This window comes from Camelus ferus, chromosome 7 (genome assembly GCF_009834535.1).
Source record: "Camelus ferus isolate YT-003-E chromosome 7, BCGSAC_Cfer_1.0, whole genome shotgun sequence".
In the NCBI taxonomy this organism is placed as follows: domain Eukaryota; kingdom Metazoa; phylum Chordata; class Mammalia; order Artiodactyla; family Camelidae; genus Camelus; species Camelus ferus.
This window is the reverse complement of record NC_045702.1, coordinates 39146362-39169423: the sequence shown is the minus strand read 5'-3', so window position 1 is coordinate 39169423 and position 23062 is coordinate 39146362. Positions and strand designations below refer to the sequence as shown.

Below are 23062 nucleotides of genomic sequence, written 5' to 3'. Positions count from 1 at the left end.
TATTTATTTTCATAAAAGGTTATTGCATTTTTTAAAATCCATTTTTAAATATAGTGGCTAACACTTGTAAATCTCAAACTCCCAAATTTAGCCCTTCCTACCCCTGGTTCCCCAGTAACCATGAGATTGTTTACTATGTCTGCGAGTCTGTTTCTGTTTTGTAGATGAATTCATAGTCTTCTTTTTAAGAAAAATATTTTTTCACCTTTAAAATCAATCTTGTTTTTAACATGAGTAGTAGGATTAAATATGATAATACCATGTGCCAGGGCCCGATAGGTAAGTTATGCTACAGGCTCTGGGGAACCTTATCAAGAGGAACATGGCTATGCTACTTATGTAAATAAACTTGTATACTAGCCTTCTCTCTTCTAAGTTCAAAAGAAATCAAACCCACACAACATTTCAGTAATCAAACTTTGTGAAGTAGCATTTTCTATTAAAAACAACACACAAAAAATTTTAAATTGCTTAAAAAAAAAAAAAAAAGGCCACTAACAAATTATCCAAACTTGGTTATCTACCAAATGTTAAAAACTTGGTTGGCACTGCCATCTTATTTTACTCAGATGAGGAAATTCACAGCATAACATTCCTCTTAGAGGGAAATCTTATATTCTAGTAATGTAGGCTCAAGGGCAACTAGGTGGTGCATTTTGAAAATACTTCTGTATCATATATGAATATGATGACTTAACTGTCCTGTAATATACTAATATAGTTAGCAACAATAAAAACTTTAAATATATCTCTTTGAAAGATGATTTCAGACAAATCATCTTCAACAAAAATGACAGAGAATGATGGAGTTAGAGCTCCACAATCTTTTGGAAGGGTATTTAGAAATACTATTAAAAGCTTTAGAAATACACATTCCCTTCAACATACCAATTTTATGTCCTAAGGACTGTATCCTAAGGAAATAAGGTAGTACACAGAGATTCAGTTGCAAGGATGTACACTGCAGAGTTGTTTTATAATACTGGGCAGCTGTAAGTAGCCTAAATGCCCAGTATCTAAATGTTCATTAATACTGGACAGGTGAATAAATTGTAGTATGCACATAAAAAATTATACAGTTCTCAAAACTGATTATTATAAATAGCTAAAATTTATTGTATGTTTACTGTTTGCCAGATACTTTTGAGCACTTGATATTCATATTCATAACCCTATAAGGTATGTGCTATTATTATCCTCATTTTACAAGTGAGTAAATTAAGGCTTGGTGCTGGTGAGTGGCAAAAATGGATTCAAACTCAGGTCTCTGTGACTTCAAAGTCCACGACTGTAAATCACTATGCAGTACTGTTCTGTGAGATCAATATTTACATATATACGGAGATGTACATGATCTACTATTGAGTGAAAAAAGTTATGAGAGTATACCAAGTGCCTGATTTTGGGGGAAAAAATATCTTTATATAAGCACAAGAAAGTCTAAAGTAGAATAGATAAGATAGTATCAGTAATGGGATTAAGGGGCCATTTCTATTTTCTGAGCTTTATAAAATAAATGAGTTTCTGGGGGAAAAATGGCTTATTAAAAATGTTACAGTAGTAGAACCAATCATGTCCATAATCAGAAAATAAAGTTAAAAAAATGAGAACCAGTCAACATCATATGGATTGATTATTTTAAACAATAAACAAAACGTAGAGACAGGTACAAGGAATTCAGACAGTTTACTCTAAAACAAAACAAAAAAATTTATAACATGAAAACAAAGATGGCTGGTTTCTTATCAAGAGGAGTGTTTCGATCTTGAAGGGCTAGATGGTTCTGGCTCTGCTGGTGTTCTGTCCTGCTACTCTAAGGAGAGTAGAGAAGAGAGGAAATATGAGTATTGTTTCCTAACTACATATAGGGGGCTTCTGCCTTTTAATTCCATCTAAGTGTGTATATGTGGTGGGGGTAGGATTGTGTGTCTGGTGGGGTGTCCCTATATGTCTAAAACAACAATGTACATATCTTAATTTAAAATTACTTTATTGCTAAAAAGTGTTAATCATCATCTGAGCCTTCAGCAAGTCATAATCTTTTTGCAATAGTAGTATCAAAGATCACTGATCCAGACCACTATAACAAATATAAAAACAATGAAAAAGTTTGAAATACTGCAAGAATTACCAAAATGTGACAGAGACAAGAAGTGAGCAAATGCTGCTGGAAAAATGTTGTCAATAGACTTGTTTGATTCAGGGTTGCTACAAACCTTCAATTTGTTAAAAAAAAAAAAAAAAAAAAAAAAGCATTATCTGCAACCTGGAGTAAAATGAGGTATGCTTGTGTAATTCAGTCAGTAAAACCTTAAGAGAAAAATAATACTTCCCCTTTCATTACAGATAAGAATCTAAGGTCTGGAATAAGCCACTTGTTACTTATGTGACTTATGTATATGAGCTGGAAGACTCTTCTTACTGTATCACTGCTGTTTTTAGGCAATAGCATAAACATAACACTTAACATGACATAACATGAGAGGGCTAAAGATGTGTATGACTAAGAATAATGTTTTGAAATTGTGCCACAGAAAAGCAACAAGGACACAAGCAAAGTCCTGAATGAAAGAAAATAAATTTTGTTTCAAATAGCTTGAGGATTTTTTTTTTTTTGAGAGGAAACACGGGATCCAGGAATAAGAGAAGTCATAAAGACAGACTCTTTAGCAGCACAGTGGACTTTTACCTCTGGACACATGACTGGGCCTTGTTGCATTGGAGTTTCTTTATTTGTTGTCATAGAAACAGAAATTACTCATATCGCTCCTAATGCAAACTCTAAACCTGAAACTGATATGCCAAAGAGCAAAGAACTTCCCATACAGGACTCAAATATTTGGCAGATTTTTTCTCCCCGTCTAACACTGAAACTGGCTGTCTTTATCAACAGAGAAAAGGATATCCATTCAAACTTCTGAGTTGTTACAACTTTTAGATACTGCCAATTATTCAGTTAACTTGAAAAGTTTAAAATGATCACTTCATATTATGCCATCAAAAAAGCTCAAAAATTTGAAATACTGAAAAAGCGAAAAAGCCACAGAAAATGTATCAATTTAAATCTTAATAACTTATTAATTGTTTGATTTTGCCTTTAATCTGTGGGCAGGGAAGTTAAGGGAATAAAGATATTATACTAATTAATAGTTGTATATGAAAGAAATCATTTCATAATCCCGCATAAAACCTGAGGTTAAGTATAGTTATTTCTCAATAATCCAATCTATGACTTTGCTAACTCACAGTTAGTTTACCAATTATCATTCCTCCATGGAATGTATTTTTAAACTTCAATCTGAACTTGGATGACAACCCTAGGAAGTTACTCCAAACCAAACAATGAAGCCATATAAGGAAGACAATTCAGAAAGAGGTGAGGTGCAATACTCTCTATAAGGACTCTTGCAACACTTGTTCTTGCTAATTGCTGCATGATGTAAATACAAAGACCATTTTTTTAAAACATGCAAAACACCTGTCTAGGCATCTGACTTCTATCAAAACTTCTCTGAAAAAGACAAGAGTCAACTAACTTCAATACTGTGACTGTTCAAAATAAAATTGAAACAAGGTGCTATACGCTATAAATGTTTACATGAATATGGTTTAAAATATTTAATGAGCAAAAACAGAGATGAAAACATGAATTGTTAGATTTTGGAAAAATGAAAGGCAAGTAAAGATTTTCTCGTAAGTTTTTCTTTCACTTAAAATCATTCCAAAAACTTATCCTATTAGGTGACTGTGAAGTTGATTGCTGCATTTATGAATTTACACACATATATACAAAGTGAGGAAAACCTATCATTCTAATCTCAATGCATTTCTTAAAAACTCTATGCAAAAATCTGGGATTAACTTAATTTTCAGAAATTCAAAATAAGTGCTTGAACATAATCTATTATCTTTTTTTTTTTTTAACAGTTTTGCCATTTTGTTTTGTTTTGTTTTATGAGGGGGAGGTAATTGGGTTTATTTATTTATTTATATTTGGAGGAGGTACTGGGAATTGAACCCAGGACCTCATGCATGTTAAGCATGCTCTCTACCACTTGAGCTATACTCTCCCCTCTAATCTATTATCTTTTGTTACTTTCTTACTTAATAAAGAGTAATAAATTCTGTAAACTCCTTTAGAGGAAATGACATTTATGTTGCAATAAGTAGGTCAAGTTCAAGAAAATCATATGTAAGACAATACCATAAATGAAGGAAGTCTTTCCTAACTCTGCTCTCAAATGTACTATGTTCTAATATTTCAAGATGCTTAGCACTGAAATTGTTGTTCCTATTTTATCTGAATTTCTGTGCCTGAAATGCAACAAGAAGAAAAACTTTTGTTTTAATTTTGGACTCCTTCCACATCACACAGTTGGTATTGTGTATGTTGAAAAGAAACAGTATTGTTGAGGATTACTATTTTGGCATAAGTTATATTAAAAATGGTTAAGAAGTTATGCTATTTAAGCTTTTATTATTTGGTGTATTATAACCAGTACATCTAAAAGGAGAATACAAAGACTTAACCTACTATTCCTTCTTTTTGCGGTGCCAGATAAACTCACTTAAAACATAGTAAGGTAAGAAAACAATGAAGAAAATTATCTTAAAGCACTTCAAGTTCATAAATTAATAACTTGTAGTAAAGAATTATTTGAAATTTTATGTAGGATCAGTGGTTCATAACTTGAGTTTTAAAAGTAATTCTGAAACATGGACAAGAGGGTGAAACATACCTAATTTCACTTATGAATACAGATATAAAAGTTTAAATAATGAACCAATAACAAACTAAACTCAGTAGTATAATAATCATCTAACAGGACTGAATCAGATATATTCCAAAAATCAATGAACAGTTATCACAGAGAAATGATAGGATCACAGGTGATTGTATTTTCTTTTTCATACTCTGGTATACTCTAAATTTTCTATAACAAATAACATCTTATACCTAGAAGAAAACAAAGATTATTTTTTTAAAGTTACATGTTTCAAAACAGAAGAAAACAAAAGTGTATCTACATCTTTAGAAGAAATGGACATGGCATATGTTAAGTCATGTTTATAAAGATAAAATGCAAATTATCTATTGAGCCAAAATCATAATACCTTACTATTTTTTCAAAGTAGCTTTCCTCATTCTATGGCTGGGAGGGTCAACTAGTGAGTAAGTTATACAAACTATTTAAACAACATGCTATATTCTCCTCCTACTCTGGCTATAGAATGAAGTCATAATGTGTAAATAAGTCATGTGCAAATCAAGGTCAGTAAAACATTCTAAAGTATATAAGTCATTTAAAGGTTTGAAAAGGAGGGTCACATTTAGACTGCTCAAAAATGGAAGTGAAACAAAAAAACTTGGAAAAATATATTTCTAACATACTCTCATGGTTAAAATCATCATATAAAAGCCCATGAAAATCAAGAAAAAGAACTCAGATGATTCAGAAAAGAAGAAAAATAAATGGCCAATTATCTTAAAAGTTCAACTTCAAAAGTAACAGAAATACTTGAAAAAAAAAACAAACAAACTATCATTTGGTAAAAATGAGAAAAAAAAGTGATATCTACTTCCAGGCAACCACAGATCTAGGTATTTGAATATACTGCTGGTGGAAATATAAATTGGTACAGCTTTTCCAGAGGGTAACCTGGCTTTGACTCAGCAATTCCATTTAAAATCATGGACATTCACAGATGCTACACGAATGTTCACTGATCCACTATTTACCACAGAGGAAAACAAGAAACAATCTAAATGTTCAACAATGAAGAACTTGCTAAAAAAAAAAAAACAAAACTTGCTAAGTAATTTATGATATCTGTGTATAACAAAGTAATAATAATATAGTAATTAAAATTAGTTTATTGTTAAGGAAAAATTTGATAAGTGAATAATCTTGTTAAAAACAATGTTACATCATTTTGTGAAAAATGATACTTAATAGTTACATGCATAGAAAGAAAAAGGAGTACTCACTAAAATACGGGCTTTTTTTGGCGGTTAAAATTGCTGATTACTTCATTTTGCTTAACTATATTTACTAATTTTATATCATCATACATAAGAAATAAAAAGAGAAAGAATCAAAGGGAAAATTAAGTTTAAAATCCACACATGGGGACCCCATGAGTTAATTTTTTGAAATCTATAATGAATCACATTGAGCTGTGCTTGTTTTACGTATACTAGAGGGCTCTCAAAAGTGAGTCAAATTCATATAGCTTTATCCTTTATAATAACTCCTGTTTCTCATACAATTTTAGTGAACTTAAATCTCAGTAACTGAAAATGATACAATTATATATCCCAAGCCTCCAAGTGTGCTACCCAGGTCAGTTGAACCATCTACAATTATGCCAGCAAGCACGCAGGGTTTATGCTCTGTTTTCTAAAGTTCTAGTGTGCTCAAGCTAAAAACTGTTGGCATAATGCTGGGCATCTCTCATTCCTAGTCTTTTAAACTTTAAGATATATGATAAAACTAGCAATTTAGTTTTTATCTCCAAATTTGAGGGCCCAAACAGAATACTGTTTAGAGATAATTCTTAAAAGCATTACTTAATATGAACCTACTATACGAGAACATCATATCTAAAATAAAGTTGGGAAAAGAATAGCTTTATTCACAAAAGGAAGAGGATAAAAGAACTAACATTTTATGGAATTACTAGCATGTGGTAGAAACTGTTTGGCATTATATGTATATAATCTCTTTTTTAATCTTAGTAACAACCTAGATAGACATTAGAATAGTATACTGTTGGAACTCTCCCGAAGTGTAATTATTTAAAACAAGTGAAACGAAAAATACTAACACAAAGACAGAACATACTCTAATATAATACTCTGAAGGAAACAAGGGGGCAGGAGAGTTTTTAGGTGAATCTTCTCCAAACTACAGAACTGGAAACTGAGACTTACAAAACTGAAATTTGTCCAAGGTTAAACCATTAGAATGTGGCAGAGCCTGAGATCCGAACCAGAGATTTACCAACTACTAAACTCTCAAACATGTATTACATGACCTCATTCCTTTACAAAGTTCAGATCACACATTACATAACTGGTTAAAGAAAGAAAATTCTGTATCTCTTCACTAAACAACAATATTTATGAATATGCAGAGAATAACAGAACAATAACTATGGAACAGGAGATAGATGTTCCTAACCTACCAAAACTAGAAACATGTGACAAAATCATATATAGTACACAGTTGTGCACAAAAGACAAAACAGAATAAAGTATTTAATTAGCTTAGAAAGATAAAAAATTTTAAAGACCAGCAACATAAAAACACCTTATTAAAGAAGTAATTCTCATTCCCAACTGGGGAAGTATGTTTTACTCAAAAGCTTCAGAGAGAGCTAGAATCAGATTGAATGCTGGCTGTTACTAGCTATAGTTCTGAAGTAAACTAATAGACAATTACAATAATTATCAGCTGTACTACATTTTAAGGATTAAGTTAGGTGAACATGTAGGGTGTACCCCGAAATTTCAGTTCCATTTCCCTGGTTACAAGGTAATAGGGCAATGCCAAAGTAGTTTTTAATTATTTTCTAGTTCTAATGCTGGTGTAGCTCCCTTTTCTCTTAAGAGAACTTCGGTAGGTTTCCTTGTTATAACATTTCACTATGCTATAAAGCTAGGTTACATTCTGAAACTTTTTCTGTCTCCATCAAAATCAATCCAGTGTCTCATTCTCTTAGAAGGTTAATGGTGTGACTGATAGAGAAATCAAGATAAACTGACAAAACTGTTCATCGGGGAAGACTGCATGATGATTTTTTTGATGATGGTATTCTGAACCCAGACTCCATGTGGGACATTTGAAGTAAAGTAAGTGAGAGGGCTGTGCCATGACAAGTCTTCAGAGGAGATACAATAGAGGCAGGAAGGATCTTGCAGGAATCCACACCATGTTAAACCTGTGACTATCTACTTCCACCTACTTACAAGCAGGAACTTGCCAAACAAATTAAGCAACCCTCCAATCAATTGCTAAACAACTCTGTAATCTATGAGCACCTTGAAAATGAAGATAACATATATTGAAAAAAACAGACAAATGGCACTTATATTTTTAATGGCAGAAGACTGTCATACTTGGCTTAAATTTCATAGGTTAATGTTTTTAGGAAACGAAAAATAATTTTCTCTCTACTCTTCTAAGTTCTTGCCTGAGACCCTCTGACTAAAAACACAGATTAGCAGAAAAAAAAAATTGTACCTATAAGAGCCCCCATGAAGATATGAGGCCCGAAAGTTGCCAGGCAATTGAGGCTTATATACCAAATTGAGCCAAAGAGAAAAGAGGTAGGGATCTGGGGCTTCAGAAGGGAGGAAGGCAATTCACAGGAAGAGGGGAAGAGCAAATGTTTGGTAAACAAACATTTGTCCTGCTATGCAGATAAATCTCTCAGATTAAAATGTGATCTTTGGTAATAGCTCTCTTCCTGGTACAGGCCACTTTTCTAAATTTTCAGGCAGTTAAGAGGAGGTAAAAAGCTTTTCCTGAGTCGGCTGAGTCTTGACTGCCTTCAGCCCTCAAATAATCCACAAACAAAAATGGCACGTTTTGGGGTGGCATATTCTGCTCTCCTTCAGGTTTAAGCAACAGAGTAAACAGAAGTGCATTAACAAGAAAGGTAATTTAGAAACGCAGCACTGTGCCATAGAAGAGGGAGAAGTCTGCCACCTGCTGACAGAAAAACAGAATTATATACTTTCCCTGATTGCTCTTTAAGGGGGGAAACCTATCAAGTAAGGTTCATGACATTAGATTTCAAGTAAGTTATTACATGAATATATAAATGACAACCTCTAATTTCAATGAGAATAAAGATTAAAGTAGGATTTCAGATTATATGTATGTGTCTTAATTCAATAAATAATGCAATGCCTGAATTATTTTAAAAGCAAGTAAAAGAGAAATATATAGAAATGATTTAAATTATCGGAAACATTCAAACTGCTATAAAAATTAAGGAAAACCCAAAACATTTAGCAAAATTATAAAATCTGTGGGGGAGGGAAAATAATTTTCCCTCTACCCTTCTGGGTTCCTGGCTGAGACTCCACTGTAATAAAAGACAGATTAACAGGAGAAAAACAAACAAGCTTAATAACATGTACAGTATACTTTCTGTATACATGGAAGATACCTGGAAAACTGAGTTAACTCACAAAATGGCCCAAGTCATCACCTCAGACATCATCTCCAGCTAAAGACAAAAGATGTTGGGCAAGGGAAAGCTAAGTTTCAGGCAAAGCACAGTAAACAAGGAGATGGTTGTTATGCGAGTTAAGACCTCTGGTAAGAGTTTCTATAGATTCAGTCATCACCCACTTCCTAGTACACAGAGGGAGACACCCCTACAAATGGAGATTTCCCTTATAAATGTAAATTGTTTTTATCAAAGGTAACCTCTCCTTGGTTTTCAGAGCTTCTCCTGTGTCAGTTTTTTTTTTTTTTAAATAATGAGCCTAAAATGATCCTTATACTAAAGAAGCATATTTTGGGGTTACAAATTCTGCCCCCTTTCAAATTCTATAGATTTCACCTCTGCAATCTGTCAATTTTCTGTCTTCCTCTTTCTACTGCTCCCACATAAGTCTACAGAGCCATGAATCAATCAATCACAACCCCCCACCCACAAAGCCAAGATACAAAGAGGGAAAAAAAAAGGAGCAGCACAATTTTTCCTCTCTTGGATTGGCCTGCTCTCAATTCTCAGGGGTGTACTATATTTGTCTACCTTTTTCCTTCACTAATACATCTTCTGTTTATATCATGCTCTCTGTCTCCCATTAGAAATTATCTTTTTTTGCCCAGTGACTAAGAACTAAGGTAACTTTTATTCCCCTCCTCCCGGTAACACTTATTACTCTGCTTTCTCTCTTAACACAGTAATTGGCAGCCACAATATTCACTGTTTGTGAGCAATTAACCTGGATGTTTTGTGACTTGTAAAATTTTGCTAGTGGCAAGAATTTGAATTGTTTACTTTAATGGTTCTCAAACTTCTGCAAGCCTCAGAATCACCTGAGAGGCCTGTTAAATGAAGAAAGTAAAAGGATCTAAGGATATGATGGCTTTTAGCCAGAAAGAAAATTCTTGGGTAAATTAAAAATATTAGTATCTGGTTCAAATGTGGCTTCATGTGTTATGTAAATGAATTTGTAACAAAATGAATACACAAAGAAACAATTAATGAAACTAAAACTTTTCCAGGAAGTATTCTAGCTAACATAAAAACAGCTCACTAGATAAGATATCAAACTTTTCACTGAAGTTGAAAATGTGGTTAACCTGCTACATGAAGATAATACAGAGGAAACACAACAAACGTGCTTTGAAAAGACAAAAATCATACATCTGGTACAAACATTTCCATATTTGCAAACTGGAGATTCAAGATAACCATGGACATATACTTTTCTAAAGTTAAGAGTTCAATGGATTTTCCTTATTTTACAATATACACTATTCAAACTGGACCAATCATGATTGCTATCCCTCAAATACCACAACCATCAAACACTACCCAATGTAATCTGTTTCTTTGGGTGTGTGTGTGTGTGTGTTTTGAGAAGATGGCTTTAATAATCTGATATTTATTTTTGATTCACTGCTTTTTTTTTTTTGTCTTTTGATTGAAGTATAGTCAGTTACAATGTATGTGTCAGTTTCTGGTGTACAGCATAATGTCCCACTCATATATTCTCCTATTTCTTTGAATTCCACAAAGCCTTCCATTGATCTCTTTCACATTTATATTCATTCACTCTAGAAGTACTGTTAAGTACTAGTTTTTAAGCTAGTTGTGACACATATTTGGGAGATTAGCTTCTAAATCTCATTAGCACGTATAAAGGCAGTGGCCATGTCTCAGGAACTATTTAAGATCTAGATATTTGAGGTGTGAATGAATAAACCTTTACTCTTGGGGGTGGACAGAAGATCAAAGGTATTCTGAGTCTGTATTCTGTACTGCTGTATACCAAGTACTTGGAATAGTTGAAATGCTCTATTTTTCTAGCAAGCTGACTGGACTACCAGTAATATATTATATACATGTGTTTTCATTTGATTGAATATTGAATCAACATTTACTGATACGAAAAAAGAACAGGCACTATAGTGTAACATGGTAGACTGCTAATTACCTAACTAAGACACACCCTCCTCTTCTTTCTTACTAATAGAATCTCAATTTTGTGAAAGGATGGCAAATTGCTCAACCAAAAAAAAAAAATCCTCAGTTTCACTTACAGGTAGGGTGACCATATGAACTGTTCTCTCCAATAACATGTAAGGAGGAAGTTTTGCTTATTAAGTATTCTCTTCCCTGCTTCATCACTTCTGCTGTCTGAAAGATGAACATGTTGGCCAGGACTACAACAGCCACCTAGCGACCACGAGAAAAGCCAAAGAAATTTCAAAGACCTCTTCATATCTTTGTACCCCTTAATTAACACCAGTAACTGCCTATTTTTTTAACTCCTTGTTACACTAGAAAAATAAAATCTGTATTGTTTATTAAAGCCACTGATTGTGGGACTGTTTCTCTTGGTCAAGTGCAATTAATTAAAAAAACACAACAAGGAACTATGTACCAGTCCAGACCCTTCAAGAACATATGTAACGGTACAATACAAGAGACTATATAAATTGCTAAATTATGAGAAATCATCAAGAAATGTCACAGGAGTTCAGGGAATATGGTTCACAGAACAAATCAAGAATTCAAACAGGTGCTAAAAAAGGTCATAGATTTCTGTATTGATATAAATTAGATAAAACCTGAGTTATAGGGATATCTTAAAAGCCTATGTAATAGTGTCAATCCACTGAAGCACTCATGTAAATCTTGATTTTTCTCCCCAATCCCCTTTCCTAAATATATCTAAATACAGACTTAGTAGTGGGGTTTCCACTTAGAATAGTACCCACAGAACATCTGATATCTTAAGATAGAAGAAAGGAAGACGTTTTTATTAGAAGTTTATCTCCAGGAAGGAAACGTACTAGTTTCAAAAACAGCCCCAGCTATTTAAGGAGTAACTGTTGATCTGCACAAGGAAGTCATAAGTACTTGAGACATGTTTAAATTAGAAATGACAAATTTAACTGGTTGGGGAGCTGCGAGTGACAGTTCCATCTCCCCTGTTCCTGCTGTCCAAATATTTTCCACCCTTTTTGTTGCTCTTTAGGGAACAGTGTTAAGACTATACATTTGTTCTGGTTTTGTGCTTGCATTTTATTTCATTTGTTAGATACTTCTACTTTGGGAGAGTTCCGCCCCACAGCCCTCTCTCCAGTTTTATAGAGCTGTAACTGACATATGTCCCTGTATAACTTGAAGGTATACAGTATAATGGTTTGATATACATATACTGTGAAATGATTACCACAATAAGTTTACTTAGCATTCATCATCTCATACAGATACAATAAGAAACTAAAAAAAGAAAAGAAAAAGAAAAAAATGTTCTTCTTTGTGATGAGAACTTTTAGGACTTAAAATTTTAAATTTATTTTACTTATTTTTTGAGAGGGGAGGTAGTTAGGCTTACTTACTTACTTACTTTTAGAGGAGGTACTGGGGATTGAACCCAGGACCTTGTACATGCTAAGCATGTGCTCTAGCACTTGAGCTATACCCTCCCCCTAGGATTTAATGTTAACAACATTCCTACATACCCTACAGCAGTGTGGGCTATAATCATGTTGTACACTATATCCCTAGTACTTACAAACCTTGTAACTGTAAGTTTGTACCGTTTGACACCTTTCTTCCAACTACTTTGGGAGAATTTAACAAAGGACATGAGAACTGAATAACATTAAACCATCTCAAACTCCCAAATTTAACCCTTCCCCCCCACTTCCCTGGGTAACCATAAAATTGTTTACTATGTCTGTGAGTCTGTTTCTGTTTTGTAGATGAGTTCATTAGTGTCTTCTTTTTTTACATTTGCAAATATTAGCCACCATATATAAAAATGGGTACAAAAAACAAAATTTTTTCTGTATAGCACAGAGACTATATTCAATATCTTGTAATAACTTTTAATGAAAAATATGAAAATGAATATATGTATGCATATGCATGACTGGGACATTGTGCTATACACCACTAATTGACACATTGTAACTGACTATACTTCAATTTAAAAAAAAGATTAATTCATCTCATCTTTTTTTGGAGTTAGTTTTCTACTGGAGAAAAAGAAGTAACCTGCTGGTAAAAAATAAAACTAAAATATATTCTAGAAACCCCCCAAAATTAGAAAACTGCTGACATATGCAGAAATAAGCACCCATGAATCAATGAGTAGTGTAGTCAGCCATCTGTATTTGTGGGTTCTGTATCAGCCATTCAACCAACTGAAGACTGAAAATACACGGGAAAAAAGTTCCAGAAAGTTCAAAAAGCAAAACTTGAATTTTCTGCTCACTGGCAGCAATTTACATTGCACTTAAATTGTATTTACAACTGTCTACACAGTATTTACACTGTACTTACAACTATTTACATAGTATTTACATTGTACTTACAACTATTTATATACCATTTACGTTGTATTAGGTATTAGAAGTAATCTAGAGATGATTTAAGGTATATGGGAGGTTGTGCATAGGTTATATGTAAATACTACACCATTTTATAAAACAGACTTGAGCATCTTCAGAGTTTGATATCCAAGGGGGTCCTGAAACCAATCTCCCGTGGACACTAAGGGATGACTGCACACTCTTCTAGAGAGGGATGTTCCTCATTCCTTTAAAAAGGCATTTTGTCCACCTGTGTTATCTATCTCCTGCCTTCCTATCTCCTCTGGAACTCAGCTTGATTGATTACTCCCTCTCCTCTCTTCTTTAAGCACTAGTTTTTCACTACCCCTCTGGTTACCAATGGTCATGGGCCAACTATTCAAAAACAAAACAAGACAAAACACACCTTGAAGGCACAGGTATTTCTTGTACTCAACAATTCAATAATCACTTTCTGATTTTTTTCACTTCATTGTTTTTCCACTGACTATTCAATGTACAAGACTTTTAGTCCAAATTCTGATCTGTGCAGACACAGCTGACTCTGCCCACTCTTTTGGAACAGTGTCCTGTTATCTCACCTCTGACACCTCTGTTTTCCTTACTGAATACCCATTATATGTCAGTATTCTCAAGTTTTCTTTTTTTTGTCTCGCTGCAAAGTTATGGATGAGAAATTATAACCATCTCCACTATTACCGCCAGGGGCTAGACATTTGACAAAGTACTGTTTCTAGTCCCAATTTATCTTCTGAGTTCCTGCCCTACATTTTCAGTTGCTGTTGTTAAAAACAATAGGTAATGTATACAGTGTATGTTACTACGAGCCAATATATGGACCAACAGTAAATAAAAGCTTTTCTAAGCACTTTACCTATGGTAACTAATTACTGACATTTCTACTTGTCTACTCTCTGATCACCTAAAATTTAACACAACAAAGTTATTGTATTGTTCCACATTGTCTCTGCCTCCTCCCTCTTTCCCCACACCTTTCTTTCTTGGCAAATAATGTAGCCAGTATCACCATTTACTTTGTAACCTCCCTGTGATTAATCTCTTTATTTAATGATCATAAATAATAAGCTCTCAAATGATAGCAATTATGTTTACTGTGTTATCTTATGTAGTCTTCACAACTACCCTAAGAAGTACTATTATTATCTCCCAGTTAGTAGATGAAGAAACAGAGACTCAGAGAGGTTAAATAACTTGCCCAAGATCACACAGCTTGATAAATGAGAAAGTCTAGATTCAAAGCTAGGTTTGTATGACTCCAGAGTTTGTACCACTGCTGTCTGTTGATTTTATTTATTTATTTATTCACGGATTCCTCATTTCCTAGTCTAGGTCCTAATCATCTTTTACAAGAAACACTGCCAACATCCTCCTAAATTATTTCCTTCTTTCCAGGCTCTCCCCTTCTACCCTATCTTGTCTAAGTGATCCTTACAAAATACAGATCTGAACATGCAATTATCCTGTTTAAAAATCATTTATGCCCACCCTCTTCTCACTCCTTGGACCACTGCTACAAAACAAAGGGCTTTACAAGATTCTTTTACAATCTGGCTTTTTTTGTCCACATTCCCTATCTCTTCCTTTCAAATACACATCTGTATATTCTGCTGTAGCCACAATATTACTTGCCCCTATGCCTTAATATAACATATTATGTATATATAAAGTAACTAATTTCTATACTACAAATAATGGGCCTTAATTATTTTTCACAAAGATGGTAAACTGTTCTTACAATGGCTTTTTGTGGATTTTATGAAAGCACTGACTTTTAGCTCTACTTGGTTTAAAAGAGAAGTGATAGACCAATCTACAGTCTAAGTACATACAGGAAGGTATGGCAATTAGGGTTTCTTCCCACATATGTATTACACATTTTTGCTGTGGAGCAAAAGGAAGACAACCAAAGTTTTCTAAAAACGACAGCAACATAAACAAAATTAAATTTTTGAAATTAAAAACATTTGTCTACGGCCATACCACCCTGAATGTGCCCAATTTCGTCTGAAATTAAAAACATTTGCTGCTGTGATTAAAGAGATGGAGAAAATAAGGTAGGTAATAATAACCCAAGACTAATTTTACTCTATCAATAAAAAAACAAAACAAAACAAAAAAAACCCTAGGAATACTATTGGCATATGAGAAATGCGGGAGTTTTTGTTTTTTTGTTTTTCTATGGAAAAATATTTCTGCATTCAACCTGGGGTAAATAGCAAACAACACGACAAAGTTTATTTGATCAATAAGAACATATAACTGAGACTAAGTATTCTAAATACATGAACCTAAAATTACATTATCTAGAACAGTGGTAAACTATCAACTGATTTGTCAAAAATATTTGACCTCAGAAGGAGGGAAATAGCTCAGTGGTAGAACATATGCTTAGCATGCTCGATGTCCTGGGTTCAAACCCCAGTACCTCCATTAAAAAAATTTTTTTGACCCTAGATTACACGTGTAGCATCTTCAGGAGTATACAAGGGACAATGCACTCCAGTAAGTACATTAGAATTCAACTCACTGGGTAAACTGTCTTGATGAGTGGGCTCTAATTAAAAAACAGAAAACTAAAAACTAAATTTGCTCCCCACACTGTGGAGCAAATATTGCTTACTATGTACCTCAAATGAAAATCTTGGAACACTCTCATTCAATAAAATTGGAAATAAATTTCTAAGGTGTTATGTAAGAGGTCTGGTGGAAAAAATGAACACAAAGATACTTCCCAGCAGTTTGAGACAAGAAGGAAAAACATTCAATCACAAAACAAACAATTCGGAACTCCAAGTGGGTTAAGTGGCATTCCTTTTATTAACCACTGGGAAGTTACACCTTTTCATAATTTAACTCATCCTAGCTACGGGGCAAAATAACTCCATCGGAATTAGAAGAGTTGCAATGGTTTGACGCGGGATGCGGGAGCGGAGAAACCTGCCAAGAAAGTTCCGTTTATTTCTTGAAAAACGGGTTTTGTAGTGGGAGGCAGCTTTTTCCGAATCATCTATTTGCTTTTTTGTTTCAAACGGAGACCTAACAAAGGCCACGGGAAACCGAGTGCCGCCGTCGAGGGTTCAGACCAAGTCACCGAGCGCGCGGGTCGCCGCACGCGGGGCGACCGGGTCGCCTGTGGGCCCCTCGCGTTCCAGCAGCTGTCGGCGCGGGAAGGCGAGGCCGGACGTACTACCCCGAGGCCCCTCAACCGCTCCGGCGCCACGAACCCCGCACTCACCATCTCGATGATCTTGGTCTTCCGGCCCGTCTTCCTCTTCAAGGTGAATATGTACTGGGCCAGCACCACCCCCGCCACCAGGGCGCACACGCTGGCGCTCGCTACCGCGCCCACCCTCGCCACGGCCGCTCGGTCCATGGACGGGGCCTCCTGCGCCTCCCGGCCCGAAGAGAAGAGATGGCACGCTGGCTGCCGGCCTCGGAAGCGCCGACCTGCGGAATAGCCGGACGCCCCGCCCCCGCAGGAAGCCCCACCCACGAGCGCCGAGCAGGGGGAACCCGGAGGGAGAAAGGAATGGCCTGCGTGGGAGGCCAAGGGGCGAAGCGGGTCTTATCACAGCTGGGTCCGAGGAACTGTTTAAGGATGAGAACCAGGCAGGCGTTCATTCCAGCCCTGCTCAGTAGAAATCTGATTACAACCAGGCCCAATGAGAAAAAAATCCTCCGCTTTCCACTCGCCTCAGACATTCAGGACTACAACTCCCAGAAGGCATCGTGGCGCAGCTATCTGACTTGCGCAGAAGCTTGAGTGAACTGCTGTGACAAACTGCAGGGTTCGGCAAAGGAAAACGGAATAGGAAGGTGACTTACAGAAAGTGAGAAAATATCTGCAAGCCGTGTATCTGATAAGGGACTAATATTCAGATTATGTTAAAAACTACTGTAAATCAATAACAACAACAACAAAAACCATTAAAAAACAGGCAAAAGAAGGGGACGGTATGCCTCAGTGGTAGAGTGCATGCTTAGCATGCATGTGGTCCTGGGTTCAATCCCAGTACCCCCATTACAAATAATGAATAAACAAATTAAAAAAATAAACCTAGTTACCTCCCCATTTTTTTAAATAGGCTAAAGAAAAACTTAAGAAAAAAAAGGCAAAAGACTCGAATAGGCAATTGGCCAAGAAGCTCAATATCACTAATCATCAGAAAAGTGCAAATCAAACCCACAATGAAATGGAATATCACTTCACACAAGTTAGGACGACTGTTGTCAAAACCCCCAAAATTAAAAGTGTTGGTGAGAATATGGAGGAATTGTGCACTACTGATGGGCATGTTAATCAGTGCAGCCACTGTGGAAAAAGTGGAGTTTCCTCAAAAAATTAAAAATAGAATTACCATATGATCCAGCAATCCTACATCAGGGTATATTTCCAAAAGAATTGAAAGCAGTAGTCAAAGAAATTTCAGCCCTCTCATGTTCATTGCAACACTATGCATAATAGCCAAGATGTGGAAACAACCTAAATAAATAAATGGTCATCAGTAGATGAATGGACAAAGAAAATGTGATAAGATAAATATATACACATGGAATGCTATTCAGCCTTTAAAAAGAGGAAAATTATACAGTATTTGACAACATGGATGAATCTTGAGGACATTATGCAAAGAAAAGTGAAATAAGCCAGTCACAAGAAAGACAAATGCTGCATTATTCCACTTATCTGAGGTAGTCAGACTCTTAGAAACAGTAAAATGGTGACTGTGGGCTCTGAGGGAAGGGGAAATGGAGTTGTTCAATTGAGTAGTGAGTTTCAGTTTTGCAAGATGAAAAAGTTCTAGAGATCTGTTGCACAACTATGTGCCTATAGTTAACACTACTGTACATTTAAAAAATGGTTAAGTTGGTCAATTTTATGTTATGTGTTTTCGACCACACACATATAACAAAGTACTATGACAAGAGAGCAAAAATGGCTTGAAGTTAGGCTGGAGCAAGGAGGTGTTTTTTTCCCTGCTACATCCCAATCACCACCTCTTCCATCATTTTCTCTTTGTGAGCAGCAGGACTTGTTCTCACCTGCCTGGTCTCTTTCAAGGGATTGATGCAGTTTTCCGTGCTTTTTTCTGGGGGGTGACAAACAGGGGATGCAGAGAAGTTCCTTGAGGGGAATCACTCCAACTCCTTGGAGCTGGTGGTGCTATCTAGTGAGGCTCTCTTTGTCAAGGACATGGAACAAATTGGAGCAGGAGAATGAGAGGGAGTAGTAAGGGTTGCTCTTCTCTGCACTCTCCACCCTTGCTCTAGTACTTTAAGTCCTAGGACCGTGGCAGGAATTCTTAGAGTGAAATTTGTGGAGAGAGGGTTCTTAGAAAGGTGAGGTAGGGCTCACCTGAGCAGGCATCTGGTAAGAAAACAAGTTTGGAATTAACCACTCGGGGCATAAATGCCTGTTTTGTTTAATTTTGTGGGCAAGATTGAGCCTATGATGCTATGTAATGATTTGGGGGATACAGAAGGACTGACTTCTTAGGAAAGATGTTAGCTTTTTTTTTGGTTTGAATAAAAGCACAAAATATGTGTGAGACCCTGTGAACATATTTGAAAAAAAGGTGACAAGAATTTCAAAGGAGTCCATTGGGGCATGTCACATGATGCTTGAGCATCCTCCTCTTGTGACCAATAGGTCCTCAGCAAATGTAAAGCAAATTTCAGCCTTTGACCAAAGTAGGATGCATGTACTAAAACCCCATAATTCTTTTCTGCAGTAGGATTACTGTTTCCATTTCCCTCTTTATTTTGCAGACCATAGCAGTTTAAAATAATTTAGCTGATTTTAAGGCCAGGATTAAGAAAAAAAGAATTACATATAAATTTATTATTTATACAACTGCTGTGTACAAAGAGACAATGTTAAGATGGTTGCTTTGTTTGAACAGAGTATTTATTAATCCTGCTAAAGACTAACAAGGGTAGTCAGAAACTTTACATGAGGTTGTTCAAATGTACTATCAGGTCCATCTTGAAGCCAAAAGGGAGGTCTAAGTTGTCATTTTTAAATCTGCCAACTTTTTAGAAAAGGCAATTAATGGTATGAAATCTTTTCACAAAAAAAATTTTGTGGTTTCTGCATTTGAAGGCTTTGGCAAAACTGGAAAACACGTGGTGGCTACTGACTATCAGCCGACATAATTGGTTTGTCTGTTGTCGTCTTTAACTCTTAAAGTATGTTAATCTTTGTTTTTCAGTAAATTATCGTCCATAATGATACACGATGCCACGTGGGATAGCAGGAACCATGGGAAAAACATGCAGGAACTTGATGTAAATTTATAAATTTTGCTATGCATGACCTTACACTTTGCTCTGATAGGATAACTGGCATAGACTTAGTTTAAAGTAGTTAAGTAGTGTCCTATGACAAAGGGCCATTTGTTGGATGTGGGTTTAAGATCTTGGTTGGAGGTATCTCTTCATTTTCCTTCCTTCCTTCCCTCCCTCCTTCTTGTATTTCTTTCTCTCTTCATTCCAGTGTTTTTGGTTTGTTTTTTTTTTAATTTTCATTTGGAAATAATTTTAAACTTCCATGAAAGGTGCAAAAATAGTACAGAAAGTTCCCATGTAGCTTTCACACAGCTTCCCCCAATGGTCCCATCTTACAACTGTATCTTATAACCACAGCATGATTACAAAACAAATAAGTTGACACTGCTACAATATAGAAAGTCCACTATATATCGTGCTTGGATTTCATCAGTTTTCACAAGTACTTTTTTGATTGTAGACATACAGTTCTAAGGAATTTTGTCAGGTGAAATCAGGATCAGGATACAGAACAGGATCCAGGAGCACCATCCTTCACTCCAAGAAGTTCCCTTGTATGACTGTGTTAGAGTCATACTCTCACTCCAAACTTACTACTGGAAACCACTGATCTTTTTAGCACAATGTCTTTGAGATTCATCTAATTTTTTTCTGTGCATCAAGACTTCATTTTTTTCTGTTGCTGAGTGGTTTTCCATGATAGGGATATAACCATTTGTTAAACCACTTTACATATTATACACTGAAGAAAATTTGTTTTTTTTTCTTGGATGTTGCTTTCTGAAAAAACCTGAAAAGGAAACAGCATCAGTGACTAACATTTATTGGGTACTTAATAAACAGTGCCAGTTTCAAGAGTTTTTTAAAACTCAATCTCCAGCCCCACTCCCCGCCCCCTCCCTGGAGGTTGAGGGGTGGGATTGAAAGTTGCCATCCTCTAATCTCAAATTTGGTTTTTCTGGTGACCAGCCTCCTTCCTTGAGTTGTCTAGGAGTCCCACCCTGAGTCGCCTCATTAGCATACACTCTTACTTGGTGGAAAGGGTTCTGTTATGCATAAAAACAGACATCATTTGTGCATGTCCTAATAACAACAAAAGACTTCTGTTGAGACATAAATATCTAGTAGAGATTAGAAATAGAGGTATGGGTGTGAGCAGTATGCTGGTTGTATTAGAAGCCCTGAGAATGGGTGAAAATGCAGAGAGAGAAGGTGTAATAAGATGGAGAAAACCAAAAAATGGGCAGAAGACCTAAACAAGCAATTCTCCAATGAAGACATACAAATGGCCAATAGGCACATGAAAAATGTTCAATACAGCTAATTATCAGAGAAATGCAAATCAGAACTACAATGAGGTATCACCTCACACCAGTCAAAATGCCCATCATTAAAAAGTCCACAAACAATAAATGCTAGAGAGGGTGTGGAGAAAAGGGAACCGTCCTACACTGTTGGTGGGAATGTAGTTTGGTGTAGTCTTTATAGAAAACAGTATGGAGATTCCTTAAAAAACTAAAAATAGACTTACCATATGATCCAGCAATCCCACTCCTGGGCATATATCTGGAGGAAACTCTAATTTGAAAAGGTACATGAACCCTAATTTCACAGCAACACTATTTACAATAGCCAAGACATGGAAACAACCGAAATGTCCATTGACAGATAACTGGATAAAGAAGCTGTGGTATATTTATACAACGGAATACTACTCAGCCATAAAAAAGAATAAAATAATGCCATTTGCAGCAATGTGGATGGATCTGGAGATTTTTATTCTAAGTGAAGTAAGCCAGAAAGAGAAAGAAAAGTACCATATGATAGCACTTATATGTGGAATCTAAAAAAAAAAAAAAAAGACAAATGAACTTACTTACAAAACAGAAACAGACTCACAGACATAGAAAACAAACATGGTTACTGGGGGGAAGGGGTGGGAAAGGATAAATTGGTAGTTTGAGATTTTCAGGTACTAACTACTATATATAAAATAGATAAGCAACAAGTTTCTACTGTATAGCACAGGGAACTATATTCAATATCTTGTAATAACCTGTAATGAAAAAGAATATGAAAACAAATATATGTATGTATATGCATGACTGAAGTGTTATGCTGTACACCAGACATTGACACAACATTGTAAACTGACTATATTTCAGTTAAAAACAAAAACAAAACCAACAAATGAACAAAAAGATGGAGAAAACCTTACAACCATAACCTGGAGAACATGAACATGAAAGAGAGAAATTTGGGAGGAGAGCCAGCAAAAGAATTTAAGAAAGGCCAGTAGAGGGGCAACCAGTTAGGCTGATATCTGGGAAGTGAGGTTTAGTGATATGAACTGAAAAGTTTCCATGCCATTTAGCAGCAAGAGGTTCATTAGTGTCCTCAGTGAGGGTGGATGAATGGGCTTGATGGTAACAAAATCTGGATTTGCAGTGAGTGAAGGAGTAAGGAGGTGGAGAAGGCTGAGAGTTTACAGTCTTTTATAGAGAAACGTAGCTGTTAATGGAAGAAGGGAGAATGATGACTGGGGACAACAGAGTAGAGGGACGTGGGAGAACACTGCTTCTTTCATTACCTGAAGCATCACAACAGACACTGTTAGCTACCTGCCCAATTAAAATCTACTCTCCACTCTTTCTTAGTCACAGCATCCCAGTTTATCCCAAGTGGCAATATGCCCAGCTAAAAGACAAGAGCTCCCACACGTCGTGTCAGCTGTGGGTAAGCAAAGAGATATAATCTGAAGCTCCATGTGTCTTCGAGGACTAACACACTTGAATCTTAAGAAAAGGGCTGGAGTTTGAACTTGAGTCCATAGAAAAAATGGTAAAATCCAGGGAAAAGTGTTAACTTGGGAAGAGAAGGTGTTCTGCTTTTCTGCGTAGGTGGTAGGGGGAAGAGTGTTAAATGGTGAGATTGAGGGACTGGACCAGCAGCTCATCCACACCTGGTTGAAGCTTGAGTTCGGACCACCCTATGACTGGTGGGGACAGGGCTGACGGGAGTGGGGAGGGCCCGAAGGAGAGCTTTGGGGTGATTACATCTGGGGTGCAAAGAATGAAGCAAAGCAAGTAAGTGAAGAATCGGATGCATAAGAGCTCCAGGGAAGTTTAAATAAGTTCTAGTCTTAGGCCCCAAATCTTTAGATTCAAGAAATATTT

General features: G+C 35.9%; 2 protein-coding genes across 5 annotated transcripts in view; both read right to left on the bottom strand.

Moving 5' to 3' along the window:
* NT5C3A (5'-nucleotidase, cytosolic IIIA) overlaps window positions 1–17074 on the bottom strand; it is a 36099-nt gene extending 19025 nt beyond the window's left edge. Inside the window, exon 1 of one of the 3 annotated variants that reach the window (XM_006187751.3) lies at window positions 16834–17074. In XM_006187751.3, the coding sequence (XP_006187813.1) occupies window positions 16834–16971 (138 nt within the window). In that variant the 5' untranslated portion in view covers window positions 16972–17074. The remainder of the gene's footprint in view (window positions 1–16833) is intronic. The other 2 variants (XM_014561798.2, XM_006187753.2) reach the window with 2 other exon arrangements.
* LOC102504942 (retinitis pigmentosa 9 protein) overlaps window positions 1–23062 on the bottom strand; it is a 116291-nt gene that overhangs the window by 78186 nt on the left and 15043 nt on the right. Inside the window, exon 8 of one of the 2 annotated variants that reach the window (XR_004321421.1) lies at window positions 19489–20676. The exons of the other annotated variant lie outside the window; for it this stretch is intronic. The gene's annotated coding sequence lies outside the window, so the exon portion shown is untranslated. Of the gene's footprint in view, window positions 1–19488; window positions 20677–23062 lie in introns of those variants that run through there. 2 annotated transcript variants of the gene reach the window in all.